We start from the raw sequence: 16,771 nt of genomic DNA, 5'->3' as shown, positions 1-16,771 counted from the left end.
GGGGGTTTGGCGAATCTGACAGGGGTTTCGGTATTTGGTTAGCCCAATGGCACCTGCATAGCCCCACGGAGCTCGATTTTTCATTTTCGGCCCAAGGTCAAGGTCACAAGGTCACGAACTTAGAAAAATGCGAATTTTGACATAAAAAATTTTCTTCTCCGATGGGTTTGTCGAATCTGGCAGAGGTTTCGGTATTTGGTTAGCCCAATGGCACCTGCATAGCCCCACAGAGCTCAATTTTTTATTTTCTTCCCAAGGTCAAGGCCACATGGTCACGAACTTAGAAAATTGTGAATTGTGTTTTTAGGGGGTAGCCGATTTCAATTTGCATCTTCTCCTAGGGGGTTTGTCGAATCTGGCAGCGGTTTCGGTATTTGGTTAGCCCAATGGCACCTGCATAGCCCCACGGAGCTCGATTTTTCATTTTCGTCCCAAGGTCAAGGTCACAAGGTCACGAACTTAGAAAATTGCGATTTTGACATAAAAATCCATCTTCTCTGAGGGGTTTGTCGAATCTGGCAGTGGTTTTGGTATTTGGTTAGCCCAATGGCACCTGCATAGCCCCATGGAGCTCGATTTTTCACTTTTGTCCCAAGGTCAAGGTCACAAGGTCACGAACTTAGAAAATTTCGAATTTTGACATAAAAATCATACGACCGCCCAAACTTTGAGTGCCAGGATGACAATATTTTTTATGCATAATCTTGAGGTCATTCTCCACCTAAAGTCTTGAAACCATTTTGCTCTATCTCGAACACCTTGCCCGTGGCGCCCCCTTCAAGTTTGTTTTTACGCTGATTTCATCAAAGTATGGATAATCCGATGAGTGCGAAATGCCATATAGCCTATATGACGTTATATTGTTCCTGAAATGTTCCAGAGGAAGTTTTGCACCAAAGGTTATAATTCTTGACCTTTGACCTTTAAAGGTCACAAAGGTCAAATTTTCAAAGTTGTGGGAATCGAACCGTGTTTTCGACCTTCTTCGACGAACTAACTCCAATAAGCTATAGCACGTATCCTGTTTCCTTATTTTAATGTCCACAACATTGTTTTGTGACCTTTAAAGGTTATGCAAAGGTCAAATTTTTAAAGTTGTTGAATAAAACCGGGTTTTTGACATTTTGCAGCTAATAACCTGTCACTTGTACCACATGATGTTGATCATTTTTATAACTTGGTCAAACATTATCATATTGTCTCATCCTTGACTTCTGAAACAATCTACATAGTCAAATACCGCTCATGAACCATCGTCGTCTTCAGACTTGTTATTTGTTTACGATCTGAAAAAATATTGTTTGAACATCCGTAGTAATATTAACTTATACTGGAAAAATATAATGAATATAATAAAACTTGACACCTTTTATATATATATATATATATATATATATATATATATATATATATATATATATATATATATATATATATATATATATATATTGTAAACGAGTAATACAGTATTACAATTTGAAAAAATATATAAAAAATCAAATTAGCAAAGCCTTCAAACATAGTTATTATAAACATATGTATACCGGTATATAAGTAATAGAATGAAAAATTATAATGAATAAGGTGGGTTGAAAAAATTATATATTTTAGTTATCTTAAACTCCAGTGAATAAAGACATTAAAAGAAAGATTGAAAGGAAATAGGTAACATTACATTGAAGACAACTTTGAAAATGTCGTTATGTTAAAGTATGAAAATGATGATATGAGCACATTAAATCCTTAACTTTTACTTATGTGAAAGGTGAGCCTGCTTCTTCTTTGTCAGCTTATCCAATCGTGGTTCAATTGAGGACAGTGCCACGCGCAATGGAGAATGAATATCCACACTATTCCTGTACTTTGTCTTAATGATGCTCATGGTTGAGAAGCCAGTCTTGCAGAGGTAGGTTGAAGGAAATGGGAGAAGAGTTTTCAGAGCAATTTCAGTAAGCTTCGGATATTCTGCTTTCACTTTTATCCAAAAAGAAGCAAGTGCTGTTGTAGTTTCGAAACTCCTCTTCAATCCTTCGTCAGCAGACAGCGCCAACAATTTATCCTCCATTGTGACACCTAAGTCATCTCTCAATGGCATAAACGGATTTCGGATCCATTCATTCCCTTTCCGTGGATCTTCTTCTTCTGGAAAGTAATGCTGAAAACGTTCTGCCAAATTCGTCAAGTGTTCTCTGATGACATTTCGTAGAGATGTAACATTAAGGTCTTCTCCTGCATCAGCGATGACTGCCGCTAATTGGTGAAACATGTCATAACAATCTCTTGACACTCGACTCTTCCATGCTTCCAGCTTTCGTTTTTGTCCATCGATCTTAAAAACTCGCCGCGGACCGGCAGTCGATGACTTGCGTACTGGCACCGGTCCGTGTACCACCACTTTGAGTCGCACTGATCTACACTACACAAAGACCAATGAAATAACTGATCCTCAGGTCACTTATGTGTCCATGTATGTTCTGCCCCGAGGTAAGTTTTCTTATAATTTTTCTGTGAGGAGATTCAATTTTTTGCTTCAGAGTTAATGGCTGTCATCATGAAATCTGCACACTGTGCATAATGCAAGCAAAAATTAAAGCAACTCGAGCATGCATCATCTCCAAATAAACTGGTTGTTTATGGGTTGCACATGCATCGTGTGTTTGGTCTTGCTTCATCAAAGCAGACTCCCTGTGAGATGTATTCATGGCCTTGTGTACTGCAATATGTCCAGCATTTACCCTCAATGTTTTAGTGCCGCGACAATGATATTTGTTGTTTAATTTTGTGCTGGTTATTGGTTTTTCACTATGGATAATTATACAGACATGTCAAGAAAGACACGGCCTACTCAGATTTTGATCAAAACCACACGAGGTGATACAAAGGTCTTATCATGAGTTATTGTGTGAAAAAGTCATGGGTAGATTTCACGTTTGGTGATGATTTTACTTTTCCCAGATAAACTCAAGAAAGAGAATGATTTGCAAAAAAGTGAATTGGATGATGCACTGGTAAGAAAGTTTGCATGATCTCAGTGACTCATTTTTAAGGAGCGCAATCGGTCTCGGGCACCATCATGCTTGTCCATTTTTTTTTCTAGTAATGTTATTGATCGTGCACCTGGGAATGTATTTGTGTCACTGTGTATTCCTGTTAGTGGGGCAACTTAGCTAAATATAGCATAACAATTGTGCATTTTGAGAGGAAAGCACCAAATTTGGCACACTAGTAGCCTATCATATTATGAACAGATTTGGATATTGGGCCATCTCAAATTCAGCCGCTGATGGCTGTGGCAGCCATTTTCCACTGCCATCAAAAATTTTGAGATGGCCCAATATCCAAATCTGTTCATAATATGATAGGCTACTAGTGTGCTAAATTTGGTGCTTTCCTCACAAAATGCACAATTGTTATGCTAAGTTGGCCCACTATGTGTTTAGAAAAGCTTGTTAAAATCCTGTATCTTAGTCACCGCTGAAAGCAAGCAAAAATTTGCACAGAAAACCCCCTTTTTCCACTTGTGCTACACATGAGTAATCAGTTATTTATATCATGGGTACTTTCGATTTGCAAACTAATTTTCACGCAGAGGCATAGAATGCACATGTTTACACATACGGGAGTACGATGCAACGTTTATAATCTGGCACCCTTTGGGCTGAGCAGTTGTTGGATTTCGGACTTGCCAGATTATAGAAACTAGAAACACCCACTCCCTACGAGAGCAGTGGGGGAGGCTGCTGGGGAGAGGGGGTGTGGTGGGACATTATTTTGTATTATCAATGTCTTAATTTACTCTCAACATAGATCTCCAACAGCTTTTCATGGTGTTTCCTAATGCCATATATTATTGAAGAACCCACATAAAACAGAGTTTGCATAGTCCTTAAAACTTGAAATTCTTGGAAAAATAATAAACATTTTCCAGTCCTGGAAAGTCCTAAAAAAGACTTTATTTGAGTCCTTGAAACTCTTGGAAAATCGACAAAATTGTGCAAATATAAATAATCTGCCAACTCCCCCCCCCCCACCCTTGTCAGAATTGTTAATTACTCCAGCCTCTTTAAGAGAATGTTACCAATTATAACCTCCTCCAGGGATTCACCATTAAAGCCACACCAAAATGGTTTCTCACATGCAAAATCTGCAATGACAGGTCATTGTACGAAACGTACTTTTACGGAATCGTTTATTACACTGAACAACAAATTTCAAAATTTTTTTTTACTGGAGATGTGTAAAGTGATTAAGACTAATTTGGGTATGCTGATTTCAAAAATCATAACCGTTTTGCTGTATCACGTCAGGATTTTCAGGAACAGAAATATTCCCATTGCCTAGAAGTCAGGATTTCAATGAAATTTACATATGTCTTTAACATGTCTATTTCGTACAATTGTTGTGAACTTGTGTTATATTTCTTTCTTTCAGATAAAGATGAGTAGGCGTTCCTGTACCAATCATCCTGACAACTTCTGTTATGTCTGTGGTCGGTATACCAAAAAAGATCAACAGCGAAGTATATCTACAGCAGTGAAAATGAAGGCCGCCTACTTTCACTACTTCGGGTGTAAGGTGGGGGACCAAGAACAGAGCTGGGCACCACACATCTGCTGCAAAAGCTGTCACACAACCTTGACTCAGTGGTTGGTGGGCAAGCGCGCGAGCATGCCATTTGCGGTGCCCATGATATGGCGTGAGCCGCAGAATCATCATGATGATTGTTATTTCTGCTGCACAAGCATCGCCGGCTTCAACAAGAAGAATAAAGGTCACATCAAGTACGCTGACTGCGTCTCTGCTCGTAAACCTGTGCCTCATGATGACGAGAACCCCGTTCCAACACCTCCAGCTGATCAGAACATAGCTGTAAGCAGTGGTGAAGAGGATGGTGATGATGAACCTTTTGAACCCGACACTCAAGAATCACACCTTCTGAACCAGGGAGACTTAAATGATCTTGTAAGAGATCTCTCGCTGTCAAAGGCGAAGGCAGAGCTGCTTGGATCAAGGCTGCAGCAGTGGAATCTACTTGAACCTAACACCAAGATATCCTTGTTCAGAGCACGTCACAGAGACATGGCTGAGTTCTTTGAGATGGAAGACACGATGACATTCTGCAGTGACATCAACGGTCTGTTGAAAGAACTTGGGTGTGATCACGATCCTGCAGACTGGCGCCTCTTCATCGACTCGGGGAAGAACAGCTTGAAGGCTGTTTTGCTCCACAATGGCAACGAGAAACCATCAGTCCCACTGGCTCACGCGTTCGGCATGACAGAGACCTATGAGACTATGCGGCAGCTGCTTGATTCAATCAAGTACAATGACTTCAACTGGCACATCTGCGGAGACTTGAAAGTGGTGGCGCTGTTGTTAGGGCTGCAGTCAGGCTACACGAAATACATGTGCTTCCTTTGTCTCTGGGATAGCAGAGACGACAAGAATCACTGGACGAAGAAAGATTGGGAAGAGCGAAAAGAGCATGTACCTGGTCGACACAACGTGAAGCATGTCGCCCTTGTCGACCCAGCCAAGGTTTTCCTTCCACCACTCCACATAAAGCTCGGCTTGCTGAAAAGTTTTGTACGGGCAATGGATCTGAATGGGCGTGGGTTTTTATACCTCAAGGAAAAGTTTGGCAACACCTTGTCGGAGGCCAAGATCAAGGCTGGTGTCTTTGTTGGACCGCAAATCCGACAGATTATGAAGGACGAAACTTTTCCGACAACTCTAAACCCCAAAGAGCTGGCAGCGTGGAGGAGCTTCAAAGCTGTGACGGACAACTTATTGGGGAACGAGCGCGCGGACAACTATGAAGAAATAGTGCAGCAGCTGCTGGAGTCCTTCAGGAAACTTGGCTCCAGGATGTCCCTGAAAATCCATTTCCTACACCAGCACCTGAACTTCTTCCCTGACAACTTGGGAGCAGTCTCGGACGAGCACGGCGAGCGATTCCACCAAGAGATTTCACTCATGGAGACGCGTTACCAAGGGCGGCACAACCCGAACATGATGGGCGATTTCTGCTGGTTCCTGCATCGTGAAACTGACACAGAGCAGCACAAACGCAAAGCCAAATGCCTAAAGCATTTTTAATTACATTCTAGTGGAGTTTTTCTGTAATTTCTATAATTTTGAAGCATTCATGATGAAATAAATGAATAAATGAATTTTTGTAAATTTCATTGAAATCCTGACTTCTAGGCAATGGGAATATTTCTGTTACTGAAAATCCTGACGTGATACAGCAAAACGGTTATGATTTTTGAAATCAGCGTACCCAAATTAGTCTAAATCACTTTACACATCTCCAGTAAAAAAAATTTGTTGTTCAGTGAATTATTAGAAGGCACAGGATGACGAAAACTGTGAATCTGGGGACAAAAGATAGATGGACATGAAAAAATAAATGAAGCACACTCGTGATCTGATAAATAATCAAAATTGCCTTGAGCGCACAGTAAACTAAAGGGTGCCCTGCGAGGTCTTTTAAAAGATACCAGTATCAGGGTTCGAAAATGCCCCACCATGAACATGTCTTCATAGCCCACAGTTGCGGCACCCAGTGGAGAGACAAAGTATCGTGCAGGTGAAGAGATAGCAGATAAAGTGAAGTGGCATGAACTTGTAGGGCGAGTAGAAACATCAACGTGCCATACGTGGAGTGGAGAACATATGACTGAATAGTTTTATGACGCGATGGCAGGTCATGCATCCATTATGCAAGTCAGGTCAGGTATGGGAGCATGTGCCAGAACAGCGCGTCGCTGCGTCCACTTTCCGCCGGTACTCCAGGGGCCTCCGTCTGGCCATCCCCCAGGCAGATGCCAGGCCCATCCCCATCTCCTTGAGATGATGGTCAACCTGCTGCAACCACGAGGCACGTGGTCGGCCCACTGGCCTCCTCCACTCATGAGACTCCCTCGCTGAGAGAATCTGGTGAGCAGGATCAGAGTCAGGAAAACGAGACACATGTCCATACAGTCGCAACTGACGCTCACGGACTATGCAGGTAACAAATCTCATCTGAGTCTCTCTCAGCAACCGCTCGTTGGACACAAAATCCGACCAGCGATAGCCAAGGATTCTCCGAAGAGACCTGGTACCAAAGGAATTAAGTCTCCGTCTCAGATCCTTGGTCAGAGGCCAAGTCTCGCATCCATAGAGCAAGACTGGAAGTACCAAGGACCTGAAGACTCGGACTTTCATCCTCCCGCACAGGTACCGGCAGCGCCACACCCCACGATCCAGTGAATCCATGACTCCCCAGGCCCGACCCAGATGTGTATTGACCTCTGACTCACAGCCAGCAGAGACATGAATATCACTGCCAAGGTAAGTGAATCTCTCCACGACCTCAACATCTTCACCACAAACAGACACAGACAGGACAGCAGCATCCAAGATGTCACCGAAAGCCTGGATCTTAGTTTTGACCCAAGAAACCCGTAATCCCAGCAGCTCCGACTCCTCATTCAGTACCTCGTGGGCCCCCAAAAGGATATCTAAAGTCTCTGCAAAGATGACTGCATCATCTGCAAAATCAAGGTCTGAGATCTTGATATTCCCAAACGATGCACCGCAGCTTGATCTCTCTGACATCCTCCCTAAAATCCAGTCCATACAAGTGCTGAAAAGTGTGGGGGCCAGTACACACCCCTGACGAACTCCAGTAACAACTGGAAATAAGTCAGAGATGGTACCACCACACTTCACAGCACTCTCAGTACCAGAGTCGAGTTCAGACATCATATCGATTAGTTTTGGTGGCACCCCACGAAGACCAAGAATCCTCCAGAGGACATCCCGATTCACTGAATCGAACGCTTTACAGAGATTAACATAGGCTGCAAGCAGCCCCTGCCGAAACTCTCGTCTGCGTTCGGTGAGGACACGAAGAGCAAGGATACGGTCAATCGTTGACCTCTTTGGTGTAAAGCCTGACTGCTCTGGATGCTGGTGCTCAAGCAGATGGTGGCGAACCCTATCAAGAATTAACCGAGCAAAGAACTTCCCCGGCACTGAGAGCAGTGTCACCCCTCGGTAGTTGTTGCAGTCTTGGCGATCACCCTTCCCTCTCCAGAGAGGAACAACAAGGCCCCTCTTCCAATCAGTTGGGATGATGCTTACCTCAATTATCATTGGGGTCAGCTTTTTGGACACAGCTACAGCAACTCCTTGGGTATGGTAACCATCAGAGCGACCAGACCAATAGTAGGTGTAACCACCCACCATTATATCGCCACAATCCGGTCTCCGAACCTCAGAGAGAGCTGCAATCCCGATGTACAAACGCTTGAGCTCAGATGATAACAGAGACAGGTGATCATCCTCTCTTAGGGATAGGACATTCCAGGCACCCACCCGAAGCGACCGCCTCAGGTTAACCCAAGGAGACCGCCGTCTGGTGGACGACACCTCAGCACCACTCCGACGCACTCTCCCGCAATCTGACCCAGGGATGTTACCCCGTGGTTTCCCTCCTATCATCAAAGATTGGGGGTCCCGAAGGCTTTACCCCAATCCTGTCATCCGGTGAGCTGCCCTGCGAAGGGAAGCTGCGCAGGAGGTACTCCAACGGAGTGGGTTTTCAGATTTTTTTGCGTTTTTGTGTTTTGCGGAATGAAGGGCTTTACGGTGGCCGGAGTGCAAATCCTGCCACCAACCCTCCTAATAAAAAAGTAACCCAACTGCAGGACGTCCGCAGACACAGTTGGGCACTAGATATGGATGGCCGTTGGCTCACAAGGAGCTCCTCCGCCCTTTGACAGGTTTTGTTTTTAATCCTGCTGGGTGTCCATATCCAAACACCCTCCTCACCAGAAAATCTGGTGGGGGAGACGGTTTATTCGCCGACAACTCGACCATGGAACAGGTTAGTACAGGTTTACATGGTACCTGTAGCAGGTCACAGATCTAACCTGACCTAACAACAATTATGCAAGTGTTCATGGAAAAGTCCCGATTAAAATTGCGTAAATATAATTAACCTCCCAGGCCCTAGTCAGGATTGTTAATGTCGGCCTGTCTTTTTAAGAGAACACAAGAGACCATTGCCAATTTTCCCTCCCCCAGGGATTTACAATTAAAGCCACGCCAAAACGGTTTCTCACATGCAAAATCTGCAATGACGGTCACCGCATGAAACGTGTTTTTACGGATCCGTTCATTATTCACTCTGAAGAGCAATTTGTGGACCAGATTGTGACCTGTATGATGTCGGCAATTGATTTCAGGCCAAGAAGCAGTGTTTATTGGAAGAGCTGCAGGAATGTATGGCCAACAGAGATTCAGCAAGAAAAGAAACAACATCTTTATTAACCAATCTTGATGCTGAAAGGTACATCATCCTTTGGAAAATTCACAGACCAGTGTTTGTGTGTTTGTTTGTTTGTGGGTTTGTGTGTTTGTGTGTTTGTTTGTCATGCTACTCTTCCTTCAGCTGTGGACCAATAAAATCCAGACTTGCTACATCGGGTCAGCATGACCACAGTTAATGTATAGGGGTGTTTTTTTTAATCTTTGCTGGTGGTCTTGGGGAGGTGAGGGGGACGGACGCAAATTCTCTATGGTAATGTGTATCATGTAGCGCCGCCTCCAGATGGGAGAGGGTATTACAAGTTTCCGCCAATCACAGTACAGTATTCCTGTACCCACATTTTCCAGTGCAGTGAGGTGTTTTGAATCATAAGCAGTCGGTATGTTTTTGCTTCATGCACGTAACCTTGGTTTTTTATTTTTATTTTGCCAATACATAGCTGTCAGTTGCCTATACACTGCCCAAATAAAGGTATGCTTCAGGAAAATGTCGTGCATGCTTGGAACAAGATCACCTGTAGGGCAGGTACTCAGCTTGTGAAATATAATTTGTGTAACTAATGGTGTTATAATGTTCTCCTTCAATCCATTTCCTTATTCGGAGCAGTGAATTGCCACTGGTTTGCCAAGCTGTGCCAAGATAAGGTTCACAGCTCAAACCAGCTGTGAACCTTATCCATTATTCTTCAATTCTTCCTTTGCTTTGAGGACATTTTTGTTTTTTGAAAATTTCCGAATTGCCTTGTATGGTCTGTCTGATCATGAGTCAGAAAAGATGTTGCGCAGTGCATTAATATCCTTAGGATGTATGAATGGGCATGGGAAAACACCCCAATATGTCGATCTCAGAGAAGAAGGCACGCATCGAAGAAAGGGGGGACGAGAGAGAGAGAGAGAGAGAGAGAGAGAGAGAGAGAGAGAGAGAGAGAGAGAGAGAGAGAGAGAGAGAGAGAGAGAGAGAGAGAGAGAGAGAGAGAGAGAGAGAGAGAGAGAGAGAGAGAGAGAGAGAGATAGATAGATAGATAGATAGATAGATAGATAGATAGATAGATAGATAGATAGATAGATTAACATTAACCTGTCATGCAGCATCTAACCAGAAGGAAACACTGTGGATAAAATGCCATAAATAGTAACAGTACTAACTAGAGGGGGAGCACTTGGTAGAGTGCAAAACCTCCGCCGCCAATACTGCTAGGTCATTAAAGTGAACCTGATATCCTATTCATTCAATTTGACGTCAACAGTGCTCACAGACTTATAGTTTGCAACTTTCCCTTTTACTTTTAACTTTTACATACTCAATTCATTCGTCATAACTAGATTCCTTGAGACAGAAATTGATTTTACATGGGTATATCCACCTAAAGTTCCAAAATCAGCCGCAATTATAATTTTGGCATGTTTTTTGTTGGAAATCACTTCTAACATGTAGAAATGCAAAAAAAAATCGAATAAAAAGTTGCAAATTTTTTTTTTCTCTCTAACAATTTTTTTTTGGGGGTGGGGGGGGGGGGTTGGAAATCACTTCAAACATGTAGAAATGCAAAAACAAAAATTCAAATATTTTTTCAAAATGGCCGCCATAGCGGCCATATTGGACTTTGGACCAAGTCCAAAATCTAATGGCATGATCCTTGGACCATACCTAATCCTCCCACCAAGTTTCGTCGAAATCCGTCGAGGAGTTTTTCCGTAATACTGTTCACAAACAAACAAACAGACAGCGGTGAAAACTGTAACCTCCATCCATCTCCGATGGTGGAGGTTAACTCAAACAGCAATCAGTGGAGTGGATATACCTCCGCCAGGCTGAACGCTATGTTTTGTATCCCACTGATAGGCCGGACCAGGATCCGGACCTAAACCAAAATCGAATTGGCATGTTTTTGTAACTTAATCAACTCTTCCACTTAGTTTTGTCATAACTCATCCACAACTTTTTGAAATATCATGCTGTATAGTTTTTGGCCTCATTTCTCAATGGTGAAGAATCACTGAAATAATTTTTAAAAATCGAATCTGGATCTTTACCAAAATCGAATCGATTCTTCCTTGTCACACACCTAACCTGTTCACCAAGTTTCATCCGAATCTGTCCATAACTTTTTGAGATATCATGGAATATATTGTTTTTGGCCCTTTCTCTCAATGATGAAGAATTGCTTCAAAAATTCTAGAATCCGGATATGGATCTTCACCAAAATCTAATCATTTTGTCAGGTCACACACCCCACATGTCCACCACATTTCGTCCAAATCTGTCCACAACTTTTTAAGATATCCTGCCCACAGACAGACAGACAGACAAACCAACAAGAAAGACATTGTGCAGAGCACGATACTTGTGAAAACCCTAAAACAAATTTAACCTTAAAAATAATTGATGGTTAAATTCATGACCAAATATGCAAATCCTTTTCAAATTTCCAGTCAATCAGATGAAAATTTTAGGATTTTAGAAACAACACCTAAGATGTTGACCTCAAAAATAATGGGTGGTTGAATTCAGTGACCTAATATGCAAATGCTGTTTAAATTTCAAGTCAATCAGATGAAAATTGAGGATTTTAGAAATTGCACCTCAACTGTTGACCTTTTGGCCAAAGTTGATCTTAAAAATAATTGGTGGCTGAATTCATTGATCTGATTTGCAAATCCTCTTCAAATTTAAAGTCAATCGGATGAAAATTGAGGATTTTACAAATTTGACAAAGTTGTTGACCTTTGGCCTATGTTGTCCTTTTGACCTTTTGTCCTCAAAAACAATAGACTTCATGCTTATGACGAACTCTACCAGGAGGTGAAGTTTTGTGAAGCTCGGATTAAAATTGTGACCTGTAGGTGATTGACATACAAATAAATAATATATAAATATACAGACAAACAGACAGAAAAACACATGTGACCAACCAATATACTTGAAAAATCTTCGATTTTTGCAAGTACCTGATAGATACCAGATGCAAGTACCAGATACCAACATTAACACCTCGACTCCTTACCAAGACAGACAGGGGTGAAAATATAACCTCTGTCCATCTTCGATGGCAGAGGTAAAAAATTACTGATGAAGCCAGCCAAATGTGCAGGAAGTTATGATTTCCTTTCAATTACTGCCTGTGCAGGGCATGTGAATTGAAATTTTCTGGTATGTCCAGAAATGGTGTCTTTTCTTTTCATAAAGTTGAATGCTATGTTAAGTTGATTTCAATATGAACAGGTACCCCATTGATTGAATAGGATATAGATCAAACGAGTGGTCAATAACAAAAGAAACTTCACTACTGGAATGAGTTGGAGATGCATTGCAATCGTGCATTTCATCCACAATAGATGGTATGATTAGATATGAGGGGGAAGTTTTATTCTCAATTCTGCCTCAATTGCCATTTTCCAGAGAGAAGGCAAAGGCACTGAGTGAACAATGTGCTCACTTGCAGCTTAAGAAAGATGAACTGCATGAGCAGATTGACCTGGCACACAACCAGGTCAATAAAATTGAACATCTCTTGGAGGTAAACCAATCTTTTGTTTTGTCAGTCATGTACACAATCTGCTTGGTATTTTTTTCCATGTTTATAGATTCCTTTAGAGCTTATTTATTGTCTTCTTCAGAAGGACCATGCACACTGCCTGTCTATTTTATTTGTCCTTTTTACCATATTGGATTTGATATTGCTCTGAACTCAAGATACAAATTCTATTGACCATGTGAAGGTGTGTCATATGATCTCTACAAAAGTACATAGAACTCCGTTTGTTCATATGCAGCACATGGCTGTTGATTTGCATCAACTCTTGCAGGGGCACAGCCATGCCGCCGATGCAACCCTCTTTTGGTTAGAGGAGGAATTTGGAATTTGTTAAGGGTGCCGGTGATAGCTTGACGAGTCTTCGCGAAGGACACCGTGGAATCCTTAATATCCATTAACTAAGGCTAGCGAGCAGGACGCCCACCCAGTTTAACATCCATCCAATGGATGACACACGTGTTGATGTCTTGCCCTGCCTGCAAAACACCAGCATGACAATTTACTGTATATCTCAGCTGAGATTCAAACGCAGGCGAGACAGCTCAGAGGCAAGTGTGTGTACCCCTAAGCTATCCTAAAACTGCTGGAGCAACACAACTGCAACCCATCTGCTGGAAATGGGCAAAGGCCAATATCTAACACTGTCACCCCAATTCTGATGAACTCGAATGATGATTTATCTCGTTCTCTGTATGAAGAAAATGCCATTATGTGATCTACTGTATTAACTCTCAGAACACTTTTCAGAACTTTAAGTTCATGTTTCATTATGTGGAAGGTCCTGCTTCTATTCGGTACATTGCTATAGTTACATTTTAAGGCTTTTAAATTACCATGGAGAAGTTCTACCCATTGGTTCTTTCCCTAGGATTCAAAGCACAATGAAGTAGCAGCTCGGGAAGAGACGGAGAAAATGAAAGAGATGTTGGAGCAAAAAATGTGAGGATGGAAAAGTTCATTTGCATTCTAGAACTGAATTAATTTTGATTTGCCAACATGATTTCCAAGCTCTGATGGCAGCATTTCATTCAGAGCAAATGCCAATGGATGGTTGCCTCACTGCTTGCACTTGTTTTACAGAAGGGAGTTTGAAAAGCAAAATCAAAAGAAAGAAGAAGAACTGAGCCATGTATGCAACAGCAAGCTTTCATATGCATTTTCACTTTGTCACACATAATTGATATCTACATATGAAACGAAAAACACAGTCAGTCCATCCATTCATAAAGCCAGAAGCTGTCTGTGAAGCCATGTGACTATATGTCTATTAATTACATATTGTTTGAATGTCAGTTGCACCCTGACTTCACACATGTACGTCTATTAATTATGTACTATTGGAATGTACCTTTCGACTGTTTAGACTGCTGAAACCCCTTCAACAGTTGAAGACCCTTTAAGACACCAAAGACCCCTACAACCCTCAAAACCCAAAATAACTTGAGGACCCTGAAGACCCAAAATATCCAGAGGACACAAAAGTCCCAAAATAACCAAAATAACCTGAAGACCCAAAATATCCAGATAAACCAAAAGTCTGCAAGGACCCAAAAGACCCAAAATATCATGAGGACCCAAATGACCCAAAAGTCCCTGAGGACCAAAAAGACCCCGAAGACTCTTTAGGACCCCTTAAGACCCCTTTTGCTTTAAGACCCTTTCAATACTTTAGACACCTTTAGATCCCTTCACTCTTCACACCTTTTATACCCTTTTGACCCCAAGAACCTTTAGACCTTTACACTCCTGAAGACAATTTAGACCCTTTTGACATTAACACCATTTCAACCCCTTACAGCTTTCAGACAGATCAGACCCTTGACCATTTAGAGCTTTAGACCACTTGGACCTTTTTATATTACAAATAAATCTAATATCGCCAAAATTACAAATAAATTTGTACAAAAGAAATGTTTATATAACGATTGGTGTAAATCATGACAACACAGCAAATCTGTGACGTAAATCTCTGAAATGACGTGTGGAGAGGCAAGTGTAGTGAGCTGATCCACATTAGCTTATTTTATGTTTCAGTCTTATAATATGCCTTGCAATTTGTTGTTGAAACCGTCTTTTAACCCTCAAGAGAAAAAACGAGTTTACATTCAGCATTTGTATTGTTTCTTTCCTTTATGCTTCCTTTCATAGCTCAGGTTTTAATTGACAAGTTTCCACTTAATGAGATGTATTATGTGCTTGTAAACAAACAAACAAACAAGTTTGCTTGTTTCAGGAGAAAGCTGTATGTGAACAGAGCAAGCAAACGCAACTGCAGATTGTTGAGCAAAAGGTAAGTTTTACTCTTATTGTACTACCTTTTCAATGGTTCTCATGTTCTGAATGTATCCTTGTGTATGGCCATGACAGAACTGTTCATCCCATCATCCCCTGCGTCAATTAAAAGGTAATTTAACTTTCCTGAAAATATGCCCCATCCCTGTTCCCTGCTCCTGCACTTGCACTATCATTGCACATTTTGCTCTTCCATTTCTTCTTTAGCTGGGATAACATGCGCAACTGGTTTCCACATTATTTGGGATGATTTATTTTAAATTAGCAAATACAACCTGTCACTTTGCTGATGTTGGAGGGGGGTTGAGAGAGGATGGAGGGGAGAGAGAGAGGAAGAGAGGAGAGAGGGAGGAGAGAGAGAAGGCAGGAGGGAGGGGAAGCTAGGAATGGGGGAAGAGAAAGGAGTTGGGGGTGGGGGGGGGGGAGGTGGGGAGAGCTATGCCTTACCAAACATTGCTATAACCGCAGGAGGGAGGGATGCAAGGAGGATGTGTGTGTGTGTGTGTGTGTTTGTGTGTGTGTGTGTGTGTGTGTGTGTGTGTGTGTGTGTGTGTGTGTGTGTGTGTGTGTGTGTGTGACGAAGAGAGAGACAGAGACAGACAGAGAGGCAGAGACAGAGACAGACAGAAAGTATGAAAAAAAGAAGAGAGAAAGGTGAGGGGTGGAGTTGGGGTGAGTAAAGAGAATGATATGTTATGCTTAATGACCGAACACACACAAAAACAAACTCATGTCAGAACAGTAATACACACGACACAACAGAGTTTACAATGTAATCCGTTGGCACATCTGCAAAAACTTTGATGTCCCAGTTCCAGAAAATTTGTGTGAACATGAACCAAAAGAAATCACTGAAAACATGGAAGTACCTACCGCTCAGGTACGACCGAATGATTCCATCGAGCATGAACATCGAAAAAAAAGTGTTGCGACCACATATCATATTTAGGTACAAAAAAGAGAAGAAGGCATTGCTGATTGATGTGTTCATCGCAGTGATTTTGGACTAAACGATGCAGAAATCAAGAAAATGACCAAGAAAAATATAAAGAAAATACGAATCACAGTTGTGTTGCTCCAGCAGAAATAAGTGAGAAGATCTTGGAAGCTGAAGAATACCAAAGTTTTACCAGTGATGGCTGGACCTACAGGAATAATGACAAAGAACCTCACAGAGATATTAAACATAGGGTAGGGGCAATACTCCTGGGTGCTCACCTGGTATTGGCTTGATAAGATAACTAGACAAACCACTGGTAGGCATGGATGACCCAAAAAATATATAATGGAGAAGAAAGTAAATACCTATGGATTTTTTTAATGCCATGAACGGACCTTGGTACATCATCAGTGATAAAGCAAATACCTCTTTGGGGAGGAAACCCACTTTCACCCCTCCCCCCTCCCCGTAAACTCTCTGTAGATCCCTTCAGACCCCGCTTTTTTTTTTTTTTACCTCTGCCACCGAAGATGAACGTTGTGTTTTCACCCCTTTCTGTTTGTCTGTCTGTTTGTGTCCAGGATATCTCAAAAAGTTGTGGACGGATCCGGATTAAATTTTGTGGCAGGTTTGGTGTGTGACAAGGACGAACTGATTAGATTTTGATGAAGATCCGAATTCG

General features: G+C 41.9%; 1 protein-coding gene across 7 annotated transcripts in view; it reads left to right on the top strand.

The window, feature by feature from the left end:
* Positions 1–16,771, top strand: part of LOC147030011 (uncharacterized) — a 199,744-nt gene that overhangs the window by 99,356 nt on the left and 83,617 nt on the right. For all 7 annotated transcript variants that reach the window (XM_085873639.1, XM_085873643.1, XM_085873640.1 and 4 more), the window contains 6 exons: positions 2,956–3,008; positions 9,240–9,343; positions 12,722–12,839; positions 13,726–13,796; positions 13,938–13,986; positions 15,091–15,147. In XM_085873639.1, the coding sequence (XP_085729765.1) occupies positions 2,956–3,008; positions 9,240–9,343; positions 12,722–12,839; positions 13,726–13,796; positions 13,938–13,986; positions 15,091–15,147 (452 nt within the window). The remainder of the gene's footprint in view (positions 1–2,955; positions 3,009–9,239; positions 9,344–12,721; positions 12,840–13,725; positions 13,797–13,937; positions 13,987–15,090; positions 15,148–16,771) is intronic.

This window comes from Eptatretus burgeri, chromosome 3, assembly GCF_056783735.1.
Source record: "Eptatretus burgeri isolate ZD-2024b chromosome 3, Ebu_testis_v1, whole genome shotgun sequence".
Lineage (NCBI taxonomy): Eukaryota > Metazoa > Chordata > Myxini > Myxiniformes > Myxinidae > Eptatretus > Eptatretus burgeri.
Note: the sequence above shows the minus strand (reverse complement) of the source record. Positions and strands in the feature narration are given on the sequence as shown.